Source organism: Typopeltis vanoorti, chromosome 14 (genome assembly GCF_054136105.1).
Source record: "Typopeltis vanoorti isolate ZY-2024b chromosome 14, IOZ_Tvanoo_1.0, whole genome shotgun sequence".
Taxonomy (NCBI): Eukaryota; Metazoa; Arthropoda; class Arachnida; order Uropygi; family Thelyphonidae; genus Typopeltis; species Typopeltis vanoorti.
Window position 1 is genome coordinate 100,229,416 of NC_143562.1, and position 25,767 is coordinate 100,255,182.

Sequence of the window (25,767 nt, forward strand, 5' to 3'; positions counted from 1 at the left end):
ACCTTGCACAAGGGATATGAATATACAGTGGTGTACTTGGATTTTGATAGACTGCCACACGATAAGCTCTTAAATAAATTGAAACAGATGGGATTGGATAATAAACTTCTAAATTGGATCAGTTACTGGCTGTCAGATAGGTAACAGAATTGTTTACATGGATGTGCATTATGTTGAAAGAGGAAGATCACTAGTAGTGTACTGCAAGGGTCAATTTTGGGACCATTGTTGTTCAATTTGTAAGTTAATGATATTGGGATGAGTTTATCTAGTGATATGCAGCTGTTTGCAAATGATGCAAAACTGGGGAGAGCAATGCAGAGTCAAGCCAATATTATGGCCTTACTAGAGGACTTAAATAGATTGCATGAATGGGCATGTAAGTGGAACTATCAGTTCGATGTTGCAAAGTGTAAGGTTTTGAGATTTGGTTAGCAAAGATGGGATGCAAAGCATACACTTGGTGGGGAAATTTAAAGGAAGTAGAGGAGTTATGGTGGGCAAGTACCTGTAATTCAGGGGACTTGTGCAATCAGATGGCACTGATGAGGAGAACCCTGACATGCAGAAACAGAGAGGGTATGATGCCATTGTATAAGTTCTTGATCAGGCCTCATATGGATTATTGTGCACAGATTTGGTTGTCAGGTTTTTCATGGTGATGAGGATATGTTAGAAAGGATCAAGAGAAAATTCACAAAGGTTGTGAGTGGTCTTTGGAATGTGGAGTACGAGTAAAGATTGAGAGAATGTAAGTTGCCGAGAGCCTCATGAATAGGAGGATGAGGGAGGATATGATTGAAACATATAATCTAGTCAGGGGCCAGGTTGTCAGGTTGACATGGAAGAGATTTTTCATAGAGCGAAAAATCTCTTCCATTGAAAAATGAACCACAACATAAAAGTGAGCATTTTGGAGTGGTTTGCCATTTCATGACAGCATGCTGCAAAGCATCATTTAACCGATGATTTCAGATGCCAAGCCATCATAAGACTAGAGGCTAGCCAAAGTTGAGTGGAAGTAGCCAGATAGTTGCATGCCAGTCATCCCATGATTCACAGACTGTGCAACCAATTTGAATAGTTACTTACAGCATCCTGGAGAAACAGTGAAGCAAGACCACAGGCTACAATCACAGTTGTTAACTGATTATCTGCACACTGAAACAGGAATGCTACCCTGAATCAGCTATGATCTGATCTTACCAATCCAAAGAATATTAAAAGCCCAAATCACACTCCCCTCCTCCAGAACAGACTATACCAAATCTATTTTCATCTCATGTATCTGAGGCACATCTGAAAAACTTACAAAAATTCTAAGAAGATACAAGCTGATAATCACTTACAGACCATATAAAAAATTGACATCCCTTATTTGCTACTTTCAAGTCCAGCCACAAGTCCCTAGATCTTCCAGGTGTCTACTACAGATCTATGCAGTTGCAAGCTGTCCAATTATGGCCAAACAGGCAAGATAGCCAACATCAAAACTGCCAAAGACATCTGGACTTAGGAGTTTCTGACCATGCCTTCGGCATCTACCACAAGATACTAAAGAAAAAGAACATCTTAATCTGCAGAAGCATATTCAAATATAAAATACTGTTCCTGAAATTAGCTTCAGCCTTAAGGGACTACCCTAACCTCAATAAATGTGGTTGTATAATAATGCTTCAAACCTGCGGAGCACTAATCCTGAGAACTTAAGCCCATCATCCTGGAACATCCATCCCAGCCTACTAATGGGCGCTATTTTAGGACTTTAGACTTACCTTTGTTGTTTCTGCTTCAATCATACTAACTCTGTGTAGTGCCTGTATGCACATATCACTTTGTTCTGTGTTCTCTGAAGATAGCAATTTGAAATATTTGGAAGTATTAATTAAAAGTGTTTTCTAATTAATATATAGTATACATTGTTAATTACCTTAAATAATACCATTTTGGCTGACCAATGTATAAGTTTTTTCACCAGCATAAACCTCACTGCATGATCTTTCATAATTGAATTAGACCTATTAAATGAATTTTAATCATGCTCTTATAATAGCCTGGTGAGAATAGGTAGCCAAGGATATTTTTGTTTATTGAATATATTAAAAATGTTTATACTAAAAGCATTTATTTATTTGGAATTTATTTTCATATTTCATATCTATACATTGAATAGTACATTACTGAGCAGTTCATTTCGAATCTAATATTAATTTTAGTGGGCATGAATGTAGATTTAATTATTGTTTTTTTTTTTTTTTTTTTGCTTTACAGAATAATATTTACTTCAATATATACTGTTGAGTCCTGTATAAAAGCGATAGCTAGAGGATTTATACTTGAACAATTCACATATCTTCGTGATCCATGGAATTGGCTAGATTTTATAGTTATTGCCTTAGCGTAAGTACATCTTACATTTGTTAAAATATTTTTGCATATATCTCAGATTGTCAATCAGCATTGAAAATGCAAAGTTTATGTACATTTTTCTGATTCTGTATCCACTATTGATTTTTGGTTATTTACATGTGATCCATAAATTTTAGAACAGAAATTGTAAAAAATCAAAAACACATGAAAGAATGATCGAACATATTTGTTATTTAAAACATTCAGCCATAGAATTTTTGGAGAGCTGCAGAAAATTCTGCTTGTTCAGTTGTCTTTAATTCATCAGTTACAGCTTTTTGGAGGAGTGGAACTTCTGTAAATTAGTGTCATTTCAACTATATTTTCAACTCAGAAACAGAAAATACTCCATAGGGAATAAATCTAGAGAGTAAGGGGAGTGATGAAGGGTGGGGATATTTTTGTGTGTCAAAAAACAATGCACACTTGCAGCTTTGTGAGTGGGTGTATTTCATGCGACAGGAAAAAATCTCATGACTTTGTATGTGACAGGATGAACATTGAATGCATTTCAGGAGACAATCCATAACTTCTTCATAAAATTCTGCATTCATTGTTCTCCCCTCTGGTACAAATTCTTGAGAGCATAAAAAAAAAAAAAAAAATAAAAAATAAAATAAATAAAAATAAATAAATAAATAAATATATATATATATATATATATATATATATAGAAAGTTTTTTTACCTTGGGTATAATATACGTTATTCCACCATTACCACGAGTCGCCCAGACTTGCACTATGTATAGTCGCCCAGACTTGCACTATGTATAGAGTCGCCCAGACTTGCACTACTTGCAGGCGCAAACTTGACTTACTTGTCTGTTTGCTCACTTGGGAAATGGATTAAAACCAAGTTTATATTTATATATCTATAGAATAGCTTGGTATCTTTAACGTATATTATACCCAAGGTAAAAAAACTTTTTACATCTATCTCTCATCCTGAGATTTGTATTTAATAAGGTCAAAGCACCTTATGGTAACGTGTTTTGGTAAAATATTTATAAGCTCTGTGTTACTTAAACCTTGGTATTTCTAAGCCTGTCTCCCACTGATGAGACCTCAATAAAGGTAGAAACCGGTCTGGGTAGTGGTCCCTTACCTTTAATGCATAGCATCATACATCTCCTCAAGGAGATGTGCTTTGTATTAAAGGTAAATACTAAGAATGTTGATCAGAGCTTATTCCACCTTTACCACGAGTTGCCTAAGACTACATACAGAGTCACCCAGACTTGCACTACTTGCAGGTGCAAACTTGACTTACTTGTCTGTTTGCTTACTTGGGAAATAGATTAAAACCAACTTCATTTATATTTATATACATATAAAATAGCTTGGTATCTTTAACATATATATATATATATATATATATATATATATCAACATTGTTTTAGTGCATGACTTTTTGGAATTTTCATTTCTTTGGTTTGCATGATGTCTTACCAACCCGTTCAGAACTCTCTTGTTGCTTTGCTTTGGAATCATGAGGAAAACACTAACTTTGATCTAACATAATGATTTTTGTCATTATGTTAGATCAAAAATTTATGTCATCGAAATTTACATGATGGATGCAGATGGATGCATCTGCATCCACCATCATGACAATTTTCTGAGAAGGCATGACTCAATCTTCTCATTGTTCACCTGTCAAGGCATGTGGAACAACATGCATGCACAACTTCCTTTTCCCTAAATCTTCTCTCATAATGCAAAACACAACACTCTTAATGATATTTGAAGCCTTCACTATTATTTCTGATGTGATTTGACAGTCATTCTTCACTAACTCAGTGACATCGGCATGTTTTCCTGAGTTTGAGTCAATGATGGACAATTATTTCTTTCACCATCTTTTACTGACTTCATCACAAAATCATGAATACCACTTGAAGATGTTAGATCAATTTAGTGCCTCATTTCCATCATTTCCATATGCCTTTTCTACCATTTCTAGAGTTTCTGTAGCAGAAAGATCCACTTTAAAGCAAAATTTAATTCTAATTCTTTGCTCACTTTTCATTTGCATGACATACAAAGAAAAAGCACTTTACACTATAACTATAACTATAACTATAACTTCATCATAACTTTGACATTATTGATCACTCTATGGGAGGGTGGTAGACATTAGTTGGCATTACTTAATGTCATGTATTAAAAAAATAACCCATTCACACAGACAAATAAATTCACAGACTTGTCCACCACCACCATCCTTCTCAACAATATGGTATCTTTAAAACTTTAAACCAATAGAGCCTACACAGCACCTTCCTATCCAATAGTTCTTACAGAATTATTACAGTATACAGTTCTTACAGAATTTAAAAAAATCAATTCCCCCCCCCCCCCACCTCCAATCTTTGACCATTTGTTCAGAAGGATTTCAGAATGCCAACACCATCCCCTACATCTGGGGGTACATTTGATAAAATGGCCAGGGGCTTAAAATAAAATAAAATACACCCTCTGCACAGCTTTTATGCCCCACCTGAAACTTACTATTCTTATCCATTCTACTGAAGATAAGTTTTCTCCTCTCTGTACCTGGAATATATGAAGTGTCCTGTCCTTGCAAGTTGGCATACTTTGGTCATACGGTAGATCTACCACCATTAATCTTGCAGACTAAGTATCAGATACTACTCACAGGAACTTCTGGAAAAACCACCATGATCCATCACAGTAAATTTAAAAAAGAATGATTGTTTTTGGAATCTGCGGCCGCACTCAGAAATGACCCAAATTTAAATAAATAAAGATGCATGAAACTTCCAAAAACTTGGGGAACATTAATCCTCAGAGATCCAAATTTACACTCTAGGCCTCCCACAAATGCTCATAAAGGGCATCCCACCTAGATTGGACTTTAGTCATATTCACGTTTCATTTAGTATTGTGTCTCTCTGTGTGCACATTACAAGTGTTAGTTTGTACACTCTGAAGACATCTCAGTGACTAAGATGAAATATTGAAAGAATTAAAATAATTTTTAATCCTTTCTTGCTCTTAATACTCCATTAAACTTCCAACATGATTAGTTAGCACATTTGCTGATAGATCGCTCCAGTACTATATGTGCAACAAATCAAATTCTGAAACTTATGGACTGCACTATATTCTAAATTCAGAGCTTTAGTGGAACTAGAATATAAACAAGGTAACTTTTTCTGATCCCACATGCACTATTGATTCTTAGTTTATATACTTTTAATTGAGAGTTATAATAGAATTTAAATGGTTATTTATTGTGTTGAATTTTTCAATGATGATGATTTCAATCTCCAGGTGGATGGCAGATATAAACATTGCAGACTGTCTTCAGGCATAGACTTCTGTGGCTAATTGGTTCAAAAGATATATTTCAGTGATTACACCACATTTTTACGCATGTTAGTCCGAAAGTATGGAAATAAAGAAAGATATGTGAGAGTGAAAGTGAGAAGAATGATAGTGAAAGTTGGACGTATGTTGGACCGAAAGTACGGAAACAAAGAAGGATGAATGAGGGAGAAAGTGAGAAGAGGAGGTCGAGAGTTAGAAAGTTAGAAAGATTTAATGATAGAGTGAATGTGTCGCGAGGTTCAGAAGGTGAATTGGATTGGATGAAGCAAGAAATGAAATGGATGCGGAATGAAATTAAGAGAATTCAGGTCAAAACTATTAAAATAAATCATGATGGCATGAAAGAGATAACAAAAGATGAGCGAGTGGCGTTGTATGGTGACTCCATTATTAAAGGTGTGCTAGAGGATAAAATGCACAAGGTATGTTTTCCAGGCGGTAAAATGAGTAGAGTGATTGAGGCATTGAATATGAGGCGGGAACGAGCAAAAGAGTTAATTGTATTAATTGGTACGAATGATTTGAGAGAGAACAAAGAGCATGTCAAAATGAATGTCAGGAGACTGCTTGGAAAGATAAAGGAGAATAGTGTGACAGGAAGGGTGGTCAGTGTGTTGCCTAGGTATGATTGTGGTGAAATGAGGCGGAGAGCAAGGATTATGAATGATATTCTGGCTGAAATGTGTGAGGAGATGAGAGTACAGTTTGTTAATGTGTGGAATGAGTTTGAGGGACGAAGTGAGCTGTATGGGAGCGATGGACTGCATTTCAGTGGTTATGGTGTGAGTCGCTTGGAGAGACTGCTGCTGGAAGGTAGAGAAGTGAATAGAGAGAATGAATCAGATCGAGAGGGGAGTGATGTGGAACAGCAGGAGAGTAAGACAGGAGAGATTGAAGGAGTAGAAATGAATGTGGAAGTGAGTGGTATGAGTATAGAAAATGAGAGAATGGGTGTGCAAGAGGAGCAGGGAAACGGCGAGGCTCAGGGTGGACAGGGATACACAGCGTGAGAAAGGTGGATGCTCCAAGAGGAGGTGAGAGAATGTGTAGGCAGGAAAGTAATGGGATGATCAGGGATCAAAAGGAAACAGATGGAATTGCAAAGGGTTCTAAAATGAAGAAGCAGAAAGGGAAATGGCCCCAGTCCAGCATGGAGAGATCACATCGAGTGAGTGGTATCAGGGGAGCTAGCTGTAGATCCAGAAATGAGTTGTTGTGTTTGTATACCAATGCTAGAAGTATAAGAAACAAGGCGGATGAAATGGTTGCACTAATTACGTCTGTGCACCCAGAGATTGTCGGAATAAGTGAGACATGGTTAGATGAGGATGACATCCTGACAGGAATAGAGATGGAAAGGTATGATGTGTTTCGTGAGGATAGAAGGGGTAAAAAGGGAGGGGGAGTGCTATTGATGATAGAGAAAGAGTTATGTCCATACAAGGTAGAGATGCAAGAGGGAAATGGGGCCAGTGGTTTTGAGGCAGTATGGTGTGAGATAGAGGTGAATAGAATCAAATACTTGGTGGGATGTTGTTATAGACCTGGTAATGTGGATGGTGGTGATAGTGAAATGTATAGTCAAATAAGCCAAGCAAATAAGAAAAGGGTGATTATTATGGGTGATTTTAATTATAGCAATATAGACTGGAATGAAGAGATAGTAACTGGAAGTAAAGAAAATGAGTTTCTTGAGTTTTTGAGGGATAACTACCTCAGACAGTATGTAACAGAGGGCACAAGAGGATTAAAGGTCTTGGATTTGGTCATCTCATCGGAGGATGTAATTATCAATGAGGTATCAAATCATCCACCAATTGGTGAAAGTGACCATGAGGTGATTACTTGGGTAGTTGCCAGCAGTACAAAGACCCCTGTGAAAAAAGGGTATATGTGGAACTACAAGGGGGGTGATTATGAAGAGCTCAGGAGACAGCTTGCAGGTGTAGCATGGAATGAGGAGTTAGCTGGAAAAGAGATCAATGCAGCTTGGGGGATTTTCAAAAAATATTTAGTGGATGCAATGTCTAAATGTATACCACGGGTGAGAAGGTTAAATAAGTTAGGTGTGAGATGGATGAATAAAGAGATTAAGCATGCAATACAGAGAAAAGGGGCATTGTGGAGGCAGCATAAGAGAAGTGGAAGTAACCAATTTCATGAGTTCTACAAAGACCAGGCAAGGAGAGTGACTTGGTTGGTGAGAGTAGCTAAAGAGAGGTATGAACAGCAGTTAGCTAATGAAGCTAAAAAGAATCCTAGGGAGTTCTTTCGATATGTAGCCAGCAAAAGAAAGAATGATTATGGAAGGATGACATTGATTGGAGGAAATGGTATAAAGACAGCTGTTGCAGAATGTGTGGTGGAGATACTTAATGAGCAGTTCATAAAGATCTTTCAATCTTGTGAATGTGACTTCATGGAGAGATTAAGAGCAGTTGATGATGGGGAGGAGAGACTGACTGTAAGTGAGCAAGAGGTGTTTGGGGAGTTGAGTAAACTAGATGTAAATAAGGCTGTGGGACTTGATAATATATCACCGCGTATTCTGAAGGAATGTGCCAGAGAGTTGACACCTGCCTTGACATATTTTTTTAATACAAGTCTTGCACTTGGTCAAGTCCCTATGGAAGGAGGGCAAGATTGTGCCACTTCATAAAGGAGGTGATCGAACTCAAGCATCAAACTATAGGCCTATCTGTGTGTCAGGTGTTGTGGTTAAGTTGTTGGAGAAGCTTGTGAGAACTAGGATCCAGAGTTGGGTTGACAACAATGGTATAATCTTTGATGGACAGCATGGATTTGCTAAAGGGAGGTCGTGGTTTAGTAATCTACTTACTTATTACAATAAAGTGACTGCTTCTTTGGACAGAGGAGAAGGATACACAGTAATATACTTGGATTTTGCAAAAGCTTTTGATAGAGTACCTCATGATAAGTTGACAGTCAAACTGAGCAGATGGGGTTGGATATTAGATTAGTGCATTGGATTGGAGACTGGCTATCTGATAGGTATCAACAAGTTGTGTATGGGGGTGCAATATCCAGGAAAAGGAAAGTCACTAGTGGAGTGCCTCAGGGATCTGTTTTAGGGCCATTACTATTTAACTTGTATATTAATGATATTGGCGAAGATTTGGATGGAGATATTCAGTTGTTTGCAGATGATGCAAAGTTGGGACGAACCATGAAGAGTAGTGAAGATGTTGTGGCCTTGCAAGAAGACTTGAATAAATTGAGTGATTGGGCAAGCAAATGGGGATGTGAGTTCAATGTTGCAAAATGTAAGGTTTTAAAATTTGGAAAACAAAGATGGGATGCAGAATTTATGCTTGGTGAGAATATATTGTTGGAAGTAGAGGAAATAGGAGATCTGGGGGTGATAGTGGACAAGGATCTAAAATTTAGGGGACACATCGCCAAAATTGTGAAGACAACACAAAGACTTCTGGGAATGATGCGGAGGACACTGACATGTAGAAGTAGGGAGATACTTGTTCCAATGTATAAGGCTTTGATTAGGCCACACTTGGACTATTGTGCCCAGATTTGGTCACCTGGTTTTCAGAAGGATGAAGAGATGTTGGAAAGGGTCCAAAGGCGACTGACTAAGGTAGTCTCTGACCTCTGGAATGTCGAGTATGAGGAAAGATTGAAAAGATGTAATTTGCAGAGTCTAGTGGAGAGAAGGAAGAGGGGAGATATGATAGAGACCTACAAGTTGGTAAGGGGTTGTTATAGGATCAATGGCGGAGAAGTTCTACAGAGAATAGTGGGAGATCAGGGGAGAACCAGAGGTCATACCTGGAAACTGTATAAAGAGGGTGTGAGTAGGGGAGTGAGATGCAGGTTTTTTTTGTGCAGAGTTGTGAATGATTGGAATGCCTTGCCTGAGAGTGTGGTGTCTGCAGGGAGTTTGAATGTGTTTAAGACCCGGTATGATGAGATGTGTGTGAGATAAAAGGACCTCCTAGATGAGTCTTTGACTCCATGAGGTCTTGTTTAATAATAATAATAATAATAATAATAATAATAATAATTTTTTATTATTCAGTTATACAAAATACTGAAATAATAGTTCCCGACAAGTTTCGTAAATCATGGGATTTACATCTTTAGGGGGTAAATAGTATAACTTAAAGTTTAAACAAGAGAATTAATAAATACAAATCATAACCATCTGGCTATTCATAAACTCAAATAACAGAATGCAGATATAAAACATTATTGACATTGAACACTACTGGATGATGTCACATGTTCTTGTTCTCGTTCATACAGTCTGAGCTCAGATTGAGGTAGGTTTTTTTATTAGAGCTGACCACACTTGATGGAGAATTAAACCTTGATTTTTATTACATTGGGTTGGAATTTTTAGCATATTAGCAGCTTCTTTAAATTTTCTTATATAACTGTTGTTTTCTATGTATGACATCGTCGTTTTTTGCCAGAGTACACCGTGTCCTGTGGAAGTGGTATGGAAAGCAAGACCCGTTTTTTGCTCTCTTTTGTATTATACGTCTTTCTGGTGTTCAGCCATGTGTATTTCTCCAGATCTTCCTGTCTGTCCTACATAGCAAATCCCGCAAGAACAATGGATTTTGCAGCTGGTTTTTTAAGAGGATGATGAGGTGGTTTTGGTGGATGTAGGAATCTTGAGATTTTTTCCATAGGAAGGAAGGCTACTTTTATGTTGTGTTTGTTCATTAATCTGGCTAGCTTATCTGTAACATTTTTGATATAAGGAAGAGAGAATTTGGTTTTTTGTAATCCTGTTTATTGTGTTGTTAGTTGGAGACATTTTAAGGATTCTCTTGATGGTTTTTGTTTCATATCCATTCTGTTGGAGAATTTGTGTTAAGTATTTTAGTTCTTCATTACATCTTTCTTGTGTGCTGGAGATATTGTATGCTCTGTTTCAAAGACGGAGCATACAATATGAAGTATTAAGAGACTGTCTTCAGTGAAGCAATCATGTGCACTGTAAAATATCTTTCTTTCTAGAATTAAAACTGTTCAAGGTAAACACCGGCCTGGTTGGCTGAGTGGTTAGCGTATCCACTCTCCTGCCAAAAGGCTATGGGTTCAAATCCTGCCATGGGCATGGATGTTTGTGATTGTCTGTGAAAATACTAGTGGCAGTGTTGGATGGTAAATGCTATAATATAAGTGTAGATGATGATGATGATGATAGTTGCAGTTGGTTGTAGTTGGTGGATTGTGAGTGGTGGAGACAGAGTTGTAGAGTAGTGCTCTCCCTTGATGAGTCTTTGGACTCCCTGGAGGTATTAGGTAATAATAATGATAATAAAAAAATGTTTAAAATATTTTTCTTAGTTTCTCCAAATATAGGCACACCAGTTGTTAGCAAAAGAACAAATGTAGAAGTGCAAGTTAGCAAAAGTAAGAATGTAGAAATGATAGTTAGCAAAAGTAAGATTGTAGAAATGAAAGGTAGTAAAAGCAAGAATGTAGAAGCAAAAGTTAGTGATAAGGGAGAAAAAGAAAGCATTAATGAAGAAACAGAAATATGGTGCAGCAGAACAAGTGGTTGTCAGGCTACAGGAGTGACAGAGAGTGAAATTGTCAGAATGTAAGTTTTGATGAAATAGTTGTTGAAAATGAAAAATGAAATGAGGAATATGTGTAGTGATATGAGACATTTGAAACAAAGTGATGAGTGACCAGGATAGCATTGCATGGAGATTCCATTGTTACAGGATTAGATAATGAGAGAATCCATGTGGTTTGCTATCACAGATTGTGAACAAGCAGGAGAGTAGAACAGATGAGAGTGAAGTATTTATGAAGGGAGAGAACAATATTGCGAGAGATGCGAATGTGAGAATAGGAATGCAAGCTGGACAGAGAAGCAGAGTTGGGTAGTCAGGGAGACACAAAGTAAGGAGAGTGGATTCTTAAAAATGAATGCATATATGGGAATGGTCAGCACAGGAATTACCTTTGATGTAAGGGGAATAGTTGAGTCTGGGGAGATGTAATGGGTTATAAAGGTGAGCGGACAGGCATGGAAAGGTCACAGGTGGAGGATGGCATTAGTAGATGTATGGTTATTGACCAAGAAATGAATTGCTATGCTTATTTAGAAATACCAGGAGTAATCAGAAATAAGGGAGATAAAATTGTATCAATTTGAGTTTATTCTTCAATATGTTTGGAATAAGTGAAACATAGTTGGATACTGTCCATAAAACAAGGAGCTAAATTAAATTGGTTTCAAACAATATGTTTGCATAAAATATTAAAAACAGTTTGGTCTCAATATATAACAAACGACTTATATAAGCTGATTAAGGGGGAAAAAATTAAAAATTAAATTAAAAAACACAGATGGAATTGGATTGGACACATGCTGGAAACAGTCAACAGAGACATTCCTAGAGTGGCTTTGACATGGATCCCAGAAGGAAAACAGAAATGGAATGGCCTAAATTAATTTGGTAGAGAATGACAGAAAAATAAAGATGAACAGTCAGATAGAAGAGCTGGAGAGAAGTCAAATTGGTAGCTCAGGACAGAGATATTGGAAGAAAATGATCTTGACCTTATGTGACTTGAGGCATGAATAGAATAAGTAATAGTAGTTGGACAGGAACAGAAAGTGACAGTTTATGATGTTTTTGTGTGGGCAGAAAAAGCAAGAAAGGAGGAGGAATGCTGCTAATGACAGCAGGGGAAATATGTCTGCACACAATGCAGGCACAATGGAAAAATAGTGTTAGTGGTATGAAGCAATATGGCGTGAAGTGGAAGTTGATAGGATACGATATTTAGTAGCATGCTACTATAGGCCAGGGAATGCAGAGGATAGGGAAATTGGCTTAGTGAGCAAGAGAACGGTGATGATTTGTGTTATTTTGATTATGGCAATATGGATTGGAATTGAAGATATAGAATCAGAGAATAAGGATAATAATTATGCAAGTTCTTGAGCCAATTTGCAACAATTGGCACAAAAGCTAAGAGTCTTAGATCTGATCATATCATCAGAGGATGTGATTTTGAGAGGAGCATATAATCTTTCACCATAAGTACAGGAAAGCCTTGCTTAAGTGAATTCGATATGTGCATATGCGCAGTAATCAGTTAGCGCAGTTGAGTGAAATAATAATATTTCCAGCTTTAAATAAGTGATTAATCAGTTAACATGATATTTTTTACATTATGCAAAATTTTACATTGCACAAAATTTTTGTTGCCAATGTGCAGCAAGCGGTGGCACTTGTCAATGTATCAGCCAGTAGGCACTGGCAGTGCTGTGGACAGTGGCCAGCAGCACTCTGCAGTTGACTCAAAGCTATCATCGCAAGCACATGTGCAAACTCTGTTCTCTTGCTCAATCACTTTTCCTACATTTTGCTTTAATTTAGATACTTAGAAGGCTTTATTATATTCAGCTTTATTATATTCAACCCATGATATGGAAAAGAGAAAAACTGATAAAGCAGCAGTAATAAAAAGAGAAGAAAAGTAATTATGTTAGAGGAAAAGCTGGAAGTCATTAATGATCTCTTCCAACTAGAAGAACAGTGTGCATATGAAGAAGAAAAAGATAGGGAGTGAGAACAAGAAGAAAATGTTACAACTAAGAAGCTAACTGCAAAAGAACTTGAACTAACTTTCACTCACATTGAGCATGCTGAGGAAATTTTGTTTGATGCTGATCCTGATATGGAATGAAGCTTCCAAGTCCGCCTGAAATCTCGATAAAGCTATCGCCAGCTATTTCAAATTACATGACAAGATGAAAACGTCGAGCACCATTCAAACATCTTTACTTAATTTTTGTAAAAAAAAAAAAAAATTAGCTCATTCAAAGTTTAGACATTAAATAAAAATTTAAGCAATTGATTTTTATTAAGTTTGCTAATTTTATCCTCTAATATAGCTTATAGTTTTTTTTTTTTTCAAATTTACGCTGACTGATGGATGAATTATAATTATTCCTATTGTTCATTTTATTTTCTTAACATGCTTTTGCTTAGTGCACATTATTTGATGGATTAATTAATCACTTGAAGCGAGGTTCTCCTGTAATTACATAGGTTGTAGCCAGTTATAAGACTCATTCCACGATGAGTCTTTTGACTCCATGGAGGCCTGAATAATAATACTAATAATAAGAGATCTTCTCTGAGTAAAGAATGTATGTGGGACCACAAGGCAAGTGATTATAAAACACTCGGAGACAAATAGGAGCTATAGCATGGAAAGAGGAGTTGGTGAAACCGGACATATGCTACTTTGGCACTGAATAAGAGGTATTTAACAGCATACATGGCTGGGTATATTCCAAAGGTGAAAATGCTAAATAATATAGGAAATGAAGAGATCAAGCATGCAATCTGAAAATAGGAGGCATTATAGTGACAACATATGGTGAATGGCAATAATCATGAGTATGAAAAAAGGTTAGGAAGATGACTTGGTTGGTAAGAACAACAAAAGTGGAGTAGAAATTAGCAGTTGAAGAAAATCCATGACAGGTCTTTCAATATGGGCTGCTAGAAAAAGAATGAAAGAATGACGGTAAAATTGATCCACTTCACGATAAGACTGAGGCTACTCATTATAGGTAGGTCTGTGTTTTGCAGCTGTGTTAAAGTTTTGTAGAGGTTAGTGAGCTCTGGAATTCAGAATTCAGTTGATAATAGCAGTTTTCAATATAGCGGTGAGGATGGATTTGTTAAGAGAAGATCATGTTTTAGCAATATACTTATGTACTACAAAGCAATAAATTCACTGGATAAGGAAGACGCATATATAGTGGTATACTTGAATTTTTCAAAGGCCTTTGATATTCTGCCACATGATAAGCAGTGGCGGATTATCCATTAAGGCAATGAGGTACATGGGACCTTGGCTTGAGGCTAGGGGCCTCAAGCCAAGACATTTTCCTATAGTGTTTTAAAATAGATTAATATTTTCAGTAAACATCATAAAAATCTTGATTATTTTAAGCAAAAATTTTTTCAAAACAATTATTACTTTTTAATACGTATTTTAAATAGTGCGCACTATCTTTGCTTTAAATAATACCACAATACCAATGTCGGCACTAGTTGACATGCTTCGGATTTTGTATTTTGAACAGCGCGTGCTATCTATGCTTTAAATTAAACCGCATTACCAATGTCGGCACACGGAGTTGTTGACAGCTTTGAGGTCACGAAAACTGATTGCATTTCCAAGATAGGAAGTTTCGCCTGGTTGCACCTTAACTTCCTTTGTTATTGAATCGTGAAAGAGTGAGGTGTTTGTTTCAAAAATAACTTTTTAGTGTGACTTTTCGTGTTTTCATTATTTGAGTGTAGTGCAAGTAAAAAAAAAAAAAAACATAAAAAAATTTTTTTTTAAATATAAAAAATAAAAAGTTTTATTATTTATCATCCTTTAACCCTTTAACAGGCAGAAAAATCCAGAAGTTCAAAAAATTCAAAAGTACAAAATTTCACTTATTTGCCACCTAACTTTTATTTTATTTATTTTTATTCTTTTTTTTTTATCATTATTATTATTTTGAGGGCCCCAAATATAATTTGCCTAGGGGTCCCAACTATCCTTAATCCACCATTGATATTGGTATTCCATTCATATTGGTAAGTAAATTTAGTTTACTTACCAATGATGATATGTAAACTAAAGGTAACTAAATTAGAGTGAGAGATGGGATAAGAAACTAGTGCTCTTATCCAATGATTGGATAGATGATTGAATGTCAGATAGGTATCCCAAAAGAGGTTAGTTTCCTTGTGGCAAGGCTTAAATGCCAGGAAGAACTCATGTAAGATTCTAAATGGAGTGAAACAGCACTGGGAAAGATGAAAAATATTTAATTCTTCCAATGTTTCACCTCAGTCACAGAGATATCTTCAGAGGATACAATATGACATTGAATGAGTTTAAGGAGAAGTATGATAAGTATTGTGTCTATAAAGGTTAGTGTAGGTTTCCTGCAATGTGTCTTGTGACTGTGGAGATACCTGCATAACATAAAAATAATAATAATAGACAATCCATTGAAATATCAGGTGGTTAATAAATATCATATTTGTTTTTGGCATTGTTTAATACCCATAAGATGACATACAAAATGAATAATTGCCAATACCTGAGGTTGTTACTATGTTGAGTGTGGGGATGGTTTTCTTTCCTACTGTAGAAAAAAATTGAGGGGGAAAAAATAAAAATATTGGATGGCAAAGAAATCAGATCATAAGATATGAGCTATAAAATATAGATTACTGAACTCTGAGTCAACTCAGAAGCACAAACTTTAGAATAATTTAAGAAATGCCATCAGTACCAAGAGTGTTTTTGACAGTTTGGACAAGATTATTCTAATCTTGTTCGCAAAAAAAAATCCAAGGGGTATCGAATGTTTCATGCTTGAAATAGTAGGAGTACATTAAAAACGCAATCCTCATAAATGCAAGAACATGAGGAAAATATAGAAGATAGGAAATTGGCTTTTCTATGGGTAATAATGCAACAGAACCACCTGAACAAAAGAAGTAAAAGTAAGGTTGAACAAAAGTTATAACAATGGCAAGAAATTAGAAAAACATGACTGCCATTTGGACATGATGCAAATTTCCTGCTGTTGGTACTTTCATAATCATTTTGGGTATGTCGATGTTCATAATTTGCCTGAAATTGATTTTTCTCTTTGATTTTTCTTTTGAACACCTTTAGCATGCTTACTTTTGTTCATTATCCAAAGCTTGGCTAATGAACAAAAAGTTACTGTGGAATAAGGAATGAATTTTTCCACATACCAATATAGTAATATTCAGCAATACATTCAGTGCAGATCTTTGGATCAAAAGATTAAAACACAAAAAAACAAGGAAATGAGCCATAAAAATCATGAAAATAACCTGCTTGGTATTCTTATAATGCCAGACAGTATCTGGAAAAGAGTAGCTGCATGATGGGTGCACACTGGGAGAAGAAATCAATAGTTGAGTTTAGTGTGAATTACTTTAAAGAACAAACAGTAGTCATGACATACTTATAAGGGTCATTAGTGAGGAAGAGATTTAGAATGTTTGGAGAGTGATTAGCATGATATGGTATTTTGATAGGCATGTGAACAATTCATGTTAGATCATGGTACATCTCTGTCTGTTTGATCTGTGCAGTTGAAAAAGTCAGTTTTAATGTGAAAACTTTAGTTCATGTTGTGAATTTAAAATCTATAAGGAAGTGGCCTCAATATTAGAAAAGCTGGACTGGTAAACATCAATATTTAAAGAAAGAAAATTGAGAAATTTAGAGAAATGGTTGGTGATATATGGAGAGCAGTAAAATTCTCTGTGGTGAAAAATCTGTCCATTTTTCAGACTAAATCAAAAACAGATGCATAAATACCATCTTTGAGATGAAGAGAGTCAAAGAATGTATAATGATAATTGCAAGATAACTGAGATGAGTTATACTTCAAGAAGAAATTTAAATTTCTGTTAAGTAAAGGTGTGGTTTCACTCAGTTAGTGGAGAGAAATTACTGTTATTGAGATTCTAAGACTCACCATCATAATATTTGTAGTCTATAATTTTGCTATTTCTGCCTTGGCACCTCCTTTTAGTAATGGAATTATCTTTACCTGTTTTATTCCTTTGGGACTTTGCCAGCATTGAGGTTTACATTAACAATCTGGTGAGAGACAGTGCTAATTCTTTTGCAATTGTTATAATAAATAAATATTCAAAATGTTATAATAAATAAATATTCAAAATGTTATAATAAATATTTTGTTATAATAAATAAATATTATATCTATGCTGATAGCTGTATTCCTGTGTTGATTTTTTCAACAGCCTCAGTACCTCCAGTTTATCAGCCTGCAGTTACTGCAATAGTGATATCTAGCTGAATGATAGAACTTGACAAAGTGATCATTGTATGTTCAACTGTTTCTTCTGCTGCTATTAATTTTCTACCATTCAGCTTTCTTCTATGCTTTGCATGGAAAGGGAATGTACGACACAATTAGTAGTAGTGAGTACAAATATTTTGAATAGTGAGACAAAAATGTGGAAAGGGATTTTGAAGAAGTTGTTGCAGGAAGTGAAAGAAAATAGTATCGTTATGAAAGTGGTTAGTTTGTTGCCCAGATATGACAGTAGTGAACTGAGAAGGAGAGCAATGATACTGAATGACAAAATGGCCGAATTGGTCAGACAGAGAGTGTTCAATTTGTGAATGTATGATGAATTCAAAGGGAAGTTAGAATGGTTCAAAGCTGATGGGATGAATTTAATTGGGTTTGGTGTTGGACATTTAGAGTTGTCGTTTACTAAGAGTACTTAGTTTTCATACGAAATTAGTACCACTAAGAGTCAGAGAGAGGTTGAGGAGCAGTTTGTTGAAGGACAGTAATTGGATGGATACAGATGTGAGGAAATGATTATAGCAGAGTAGATGCAGTTCAAAATAGTGAGGATCATAAGAATATAAATGAGTCAGGTTCAGGGAAACAGTCATGGTCAGAATGAAGAGAGAAGTGCAATATAGCAGAGAGAGTAAAGAGTGATTGTGTTTATGGGATGACCTCAAAGAGTGGAGAATTATTATGCTTGTATACTAATGTATGGAGTATCAGAAATAAAGGGTCAAAGTTTGTAGCATTGATTGAATCAGTATCCTATCCCAATGGCTTTAACAGGCCTTTAAGGCCCACAACCTTCCAAGCATGCTTGGATTTCATAACCGAAATACGAGGATAGGATGATCATCCCTATACCTGTAAGTATTCCTGACTGTATCCCTGTGTGTTCACGGGGGCCAGTTTGCCTGCTTGCAGGATGAAAACTCCAGATAAACTGCAGAAAAAACCCTGCTGTCCATGCCCAAGACCGGCTAACTTGGCTATGGCTGAGGAAGATCCTTCAGCTCCTCACATCACTGATGGGAATTGAACCTAGGATATTCCTTCCCCAGGCATATAGTTGTGAAATGCAAAGCCACTAGGCTAACTGCATGGAGATTGAATCAGTATGCCCAAAGATAATTGGTATAAGTCAAAGTTGGTTGACTGAGGATGATAAATGAGGTTGGTCTGAAAAATTCTCTGCCTCGACCATAGATGGCAGCACTATCAGCAAGATTTATTTTTTAAGTTGATATATCTGTCATAAGCATCCATGTGAAATTGTAAGTCATTCTATCAAATAGTTTGTTTTATACATACAACTGTCTGAATCAAAAGTGTTGTCTGTATCCCTTGAAATGGATAAAATTGAGTATCGTATGGTCATAAAATTCTTTGTAAAAGAAAGTTTAATGCCAATAGAAATTCATTTGAAGTTCATAAAAGTTTATCAGCACTCTTCTCCTTTGTTTTCAACAATTAAGAAATGGGCTGCCGAGTTTAAACATACCAGCCTTGAAGATGATCCATGTGAAGGACGTCCAAAAAGCGTAACAACACCAGAAATCATTGATCAAGTGCACGATATGGTATTGGATGACCAGTGAGTCAAAGTGCGTGAAATTGCTGAGATTGTAGGCATTTCAAAAGAACATGTAGGATATATTTTGCATGAAGAATTGCATATGAAAAAGCTTTACGCAAGATGGGTGCTGCACTTGCTCACAGCAAATCAAAAATGCACTCGCATGAAAAAAAAACACTTCGGAACAGTGCTTGGAGCATTTTAACAAGAATAAAACTGATTTTGTGCATCAGTTTATTACTATGGATTTATTACTATGAATGAGCAGTCAAACCAGTGGACAGAAGCCAAAGAAGACAAAGTCGGTTCCATCAGCAGGAAAGGTCATGGCATCGGTGTTTTGGGATGCTAAAGGCATTTTGTTTATTAATTATCTAGAAAGGGTCAAACAATAACCATGTAATATTATTCTGATCTTTTAAGCAGTGATGCTCCAGTGTTGCTGGAGTATCACTGGAATAAATGTATTAGTCTTAAGGGAGATTATGTTGAAAAATAAAAATAATTATTAATTTGTTTTTTCATTGTTAGGCCAACAACTTTTCAGACCACCCTCTTCCTGCCAGGACTTAAAATGGTAGGATAAAGAATTTTACAAAAGGATAGGAAGATGAAGAGAGGATGGGGAGTATTGTTAATGGTAGCAGAGGAATTGTGTCCTTCAAAAAGTCAAAGTGGAAAACAGTAGTATATGTGAATATTTTGAAGCTGTTTGGAGTGAAGTTAAGATCAATATAATAGTATATCTAATAGGATGATATTATAGGCCAGAGAATGTGGAGAGTATTGATTGTGAAATGTTCACTTAATTTAATTGGGCAAGTAAAAGGAAGATGACCCTAATGGAAGATTTTAATTATAGGAACGTAGATCAGAAAGGAGAGATAGACAAGGAGAGTGAATTTGTTGAGTTTCTGCAAGATAACTATCTAAAGCAGCATGTGATGGAAGCAACACGAGGATTATCAGTGTTAGATTTGGTGGTCATCCAGACCACCAAATCTAACACTGATAATCCACAACCTCATAGGATGTGGTTGTGAACGAGGTATCAATACTGCCACCTGTTGGTGAAAGTGATAATATAAAGTGGGTGATTATCAGAAGCCCTGTAGTCAACTAGCATCAATGGGTTGATGAACTGATAGAGAAAATGTTGACAGTGCATTGGAAATGATGAGGCAATGCACAATTGCATACCAAGTGTTAGTGAATAAAGAGAGTAGGAGTCAGATGAATGACCATTGAAATCAAGCAAACAGTGTTACAAAAGAAGTCATGGAGAAAGTATAAGACAGTTCACATTGAACAGATGCATGGAGAATATAAAGTGCAAGACAGAAAAGTGACAAGCATGGTAAAAAAAAAAAAAAAATACAAGTAGAATATGAGAGGAGATTGGCCAGTCAGGTCACAGCTTATCCAAGGGAATTTTTCTGCTTTGTGACAAGCAAGAGAAAAAATAATTATATCAGGTTGATACTGGTGGATAGTTATGGTAGCAGAGTAACTATAGAAAATGGCATAGTGGAATTCAGTGCACCAAGGGACCCTGCCCCCCCCCCCCCCAAAGATAAAGAAAAAAAAACTATAAAATTTCCCAAAAACTTTTCCTAATTAAGATTTTTTTTTTTTTTTATGTTATGTTGTCATGTCTTCTATTTCTATACTACTTATGAACTAGCAATCATTGCAGATGCTCAGTTATAGGTCGTATGCGATGTTTAGTACGTATTCTCAAATTGTCTACTCAACTCGGGTCCCCTTCAAGATTAATCCTGAGTGGGCTACTGGTGGAATTATTTAATTAACACCTCATCAGGGTATATCATAATGGTGTGAATGATGTTGTGCAACATGTAGAAAGGAGACAAGAATTAGGAGAATTAAAGATGAAAGAATCAGAGGTGTATCAAGTGTTGCTTGGGTTAGATGTTAATAAAGCTGTGGGAATGGATAACGTATCACCACATATTTTTAAAGAATGTGCAAAAGAATTAGCGATGTTCTTGCTCTGGTTATTTAACAAAAATCTTGCAGTGGGATAGGGTTCCTAAGGAGTGGAAAGAATGCAGAATAATACCTCTCCACAAGAATGGATTGAGAACAGAAGTTTCCAGTTATAGATTGGTTTGTATTATATCTGCAGTTGCGATCAAAGTGTTGGAAAAATTGGTTAGAAATCGAATACAGGATTGTGTTGATCGACATAAGATTTTGTATGATGTCAGCATCGGTTTGTGAAGAGCAGGTCTTGTTTTATCAACTGTTTAGGTTTTATGATAAAATGACAAATGTGTTGGATAAGTGAGAATCATATTCAGTGATATTCTTGGACTTTGCGAAAGCATTTGATAGATTACCACATGATTAGTTGATGTACAAGACATAGATATTAGATGGATTGGTTCTATGAATGATACCAGCAAGTTGTGTATGATGGAGCATCATCTCAGACAAGGAAGGTGACCAGTGGTGGTCCTCAGAGATCTGTTCTTGGCTCACCACCTCCTACTATTTAACTTATATATTATTATTATTACATGACACCTCCAAGGAGTCCAAAGACTGTCTCCACCACTCAATCCACCAACTACAGAGAACTGCATTGTCTACATCAACAATATCTACTGCCCACCACCACAGTATTTTCACAGACAATCACGAGCATTCATGCCCACAGTGGGATTCGAACCCGCAGCCTTTTGGCTGGAGAGCAGATACACTGACCACTTGGCCAACCAGGGCTGGCATTTATTAATGATATTTCATGTGGATTGACTGGGAATCTTCAAATGTTTGTTGATGATGCAAAGTTAGGTAGAATTATCTGGAGTAGTGCTGATGTTAATTCTCAAAAGCAAGATTTCAGTTTTAATATTAATAAATGCAAGGTGTTACACTTTGGGTTATCAAGATATAACTATACACTGTATCAGTGGAGCTGTACTTCAAGGAGTGCATTAGATTCGCGATATTGGAGTGATGGTAGACAGTAGACTGAAGTTCCGGTGGCACATCGCACATGTTGCAAAGTATATCGTATTGCTACTATGATATAGAGGCATGACCACCTATATAAACATTGGTCAGACCGCACATATATTATTGTGCACAGATTTGGTCCTTGTTTTCATTGTGATGTGGAAACACTAGAGAGGGTTCAAAGATGAATAACCAAAGTGATATCAGTATTCTGTAGTATTGGTTATGAACAGCTTTTGAGAGAAGGTGGATTACAGAGGTTGGTGGATAGGAGGAAAAAGAGCAGATAATGATAGACCTTCAAGTTAGTTAAGGGATTCTATCAGATTAATACAAAAGAAATTATAAAAAGAGTGGATGTTAAGATGAGAAGAAAAGAGGTTATCCCTTGAAGTTGTGTGAAGATGTGAAGATTTGAGTGAGAATTAGATTTTTACATCGAGAGTTAGTGAGTGGAATGAATTGTGTGAGTTTGTTGTGAGTGCAGGTAGTGTAAATAACTTCAATGCTCATTATGATAGACATTTTGCTGTTGAGTGGGCCTCCCAATGAGTGTTGAGTCCATGGAGGTTACCAAGTAATAATAATATCTGTATTGATGAAACTTATCCTTCTATGATAACTCTTCTTTTTACTTGTTACCTAGAAAAAGAACAGGCCACAAAGAATTTATCTTTGTGGCCTGCTCTTTTAATTTCCTTTTATAATTTGATTTTGGCTTCCTTGCATTGTTGATTACACTTCTCTCCTGCACTTTGTACTGTCATAAGCCTGTTGATAACATTTCTCCATATATTCTCCTCTATTCCTTCCACAATATATTTTTTTCCTTGATCTCATACTTATTGATCATACACATTTATTTTACTCCCCATTATTTATCAGATTGCATACCTCTTTAAAGAATGATGAGTATGCTGTCTGATAACTGGTTCCATGAAATATCCTCTTGATTATTTCCATGCATTGCTTCCATCCATGCTTCCTTACAATATGTGGTACTGTTTGAAGCTGAGAAATGAGAAGCAAAATGAGAAATAAGATGAAGCATCCTTTCATCTATATCTATCAGATTAGAAGACTGATAGATATAGATGAAAGGATCTGCAAGAGTAGAATGAAAGATGAGATATCATTAAAAAACAGATGACTCAGGAGTGGTATTGGATGCTCAATTATTAATGTGATGAATGAGGTGTGCATAAGGTTTGCATTTGAGGAGGAGAATATAAAAAAAAAATCAGCTAATGCCTTTTTTTTTTTTTTTTTTCCCCCGTATTCGGGAGCAGGCGAGGCCATTTAGCCCTATCTAACTTTTGGAGACTGAGTGGGCAGTTCAATCTTCACTGGTACCAATCAGAGATAGATGGCCCAAGGCTATCACTAATTAAGTGGTACACAGTGAAGAGAGATGGCTCAAATGTGCTGTCATCCCTAACCCTAACACAATATATTTAATGTCTGAAATAATATGGGTTCTACGGTCGATTTTCTTGAGTTTACAGGACGAAAAACCTGAGTTTCCAGGAGGAAAAAACCCGCTTGCCTGTGCCAGAGATCGACTAACTCGGGAACCGGTCGAAAAAAGGCTTAGAAAAATTTCCTCTAGTCGCCGACTAGACTCGAAACCAAGTCTTCCTTCGTGCGGCCAAGCGCCGTGGTATGCAAACGCCACATCCACTGAGCTACACAGGCTCTACACAGGAGGGGAATATAAACAGTGTAAATAATGCTTTGTATTCGATGATTCCATGATGAACCCATGTTTTCAGTTTTGGCTTCTACATGACTGCAGGTCACGATGCTAACTTTCTCTATCCCAATCTCCTCAATTTTCCTCCTTTTTTTTGACCTTAATATAGTATTCTCCCATTTCCTAGGTGGTTTACCAGGTTTTTTTTTTATGTGTCTGGGATATTCACAAAGTGACCTCTTCGTTAGTATGCATCTGCACAATTTCTCAATGTACAATACATATAAGCTTCCTCTACTTGACTAGCCAGGCCCCACACTTCCTTAGCAAGTCCATGCTGGGATCATCCTCAGGGATTTTAACTCTCACAGTACATTATGGGAATACATCCAGACCTACAGCTGACAGACTGGATGTTAATCAGTAACCTCCACTTCCTCTACGACATCAAAGAAGCAACTTGGAATCTTCATATCTGGAAGATGGGGATCAGAGACAACTCCTGACCTCTGCTTTACCACTACTGACATGGATGAAACTTCTCTGATACATCAACTTATCAAATTCTGCCTTCTTTTCCCCACAGATCCTGCCTAAGTACTTATGACCTATGACTTATTATGACTAATGACTTATGATCCCCAGAATAAACAGCTTTTCAGTATACTGATGGAATCCCAGTAAAGCAAACTGGCCAAAATTCACTGAATTCATTGAAAACAACATTAACATAATTCTATCTACAGTTGATAATTATGAAAGCTTCACTAAACTCCTCATAACTTCTGGCCAAAGACACATCCCCAAAAGATTCAGAAAAACCTGTACACCATGCTTGTCAACTGTGAAAGCAATATTCTTATGGCAGAATATGAACAAAAGAACTATCCAGAGACTGTTTCTGCTCTCTTAAGATCTTTGGATAGTAGTAGTGGAACTTGTTGTCATGAAGAAATGAACAACCTCAAATTTACCAGTTCAAGTCATCATGATTGGTCACTTCTATGTTGACTGAGAAACGCCTGCACTCAAAAACACTACAGGAAAAGTCAACTCAAACAGTATGGCAAAACTTTAAGCACAAAAAGCTAAACCCAAAATTCCCACACATATAAGAGATCCATCATCTTTAGAAAAAAAATTCTCTCATGTCCTACATCTACTGCAAACTGCAATCCAGATACTCTAAACGAAATTGATACAGCCATCAAGCTAACTCAAACAGGTTAAGCTCCTCACATTGATGGAAATCTTCCAGATTTTCTTACTCTTCTTTGCCTAAGAACAAAAAGTTGGCTATCTAATTTCTTCTCTTCAATAATAAATGATGAACAACTACCAAAACTTTGGCATAAGTCAAAGATAAAAGCCAACAGTGTAACTGACCTTAACAACAGTGACCTTAACAGCTATCACCCTATTGCATTGCTCTGCACTCTTTACAAACTTTTTGAAAGGATTTTCCTATCTATGATTTCTCCAAAAATAGAAGCCAATGAACAGGCTAGATTTAGATTTGGTAGCAATTCTTGCAACCAGGTCCTGGTCTCACCACCCACTTAGATGCTGGATACCAAAAAGGGTTTAAAAACAGGTACTTCCTTCATAGATGCATTTGACACCATATGGAAGAAAGGCTTATAGAGCTACAACTTATAGAGCAAATGCTTTCCAATAGGAAAATATAGGTTAATTTGAATTTACAAAAAAGCAGAACATATTTCATACAGAATTGATTGCTGCAGGGAATTCTCCTCACCTCAGCTCTATTTATCCTATACAGGTGGCATTTCTCCAATAGCCAGTTGAAAATTTATCTATGTTGATGATATAGCAAATAGAAA

At 36.3% G+C, this 25,767-nt stretch overlaps 1 protein-coding gene across 1 annotated transcript in view; it reads left to right on the plus strand.

Moving 5' to 3' along the window:
• The window catches only part of LOC150099804 (sodium channel protein para-like), a 1,646,355-nt gene that overhangs the window by 195,537 nt on the left and 1,425,051 nt on the right, over positions 1-25,767 (plus strand). The window contains exon 5 of the mRNA XM_090403494.1: positions 2,272-2,400. Coding sequence (XP_090259620.1) covers positions 2,272-2,400 — 129 coding nt within the window. The remainder of the gene's footprint in view (positions 1-2,271; positions 2,401-25,767) is intronic.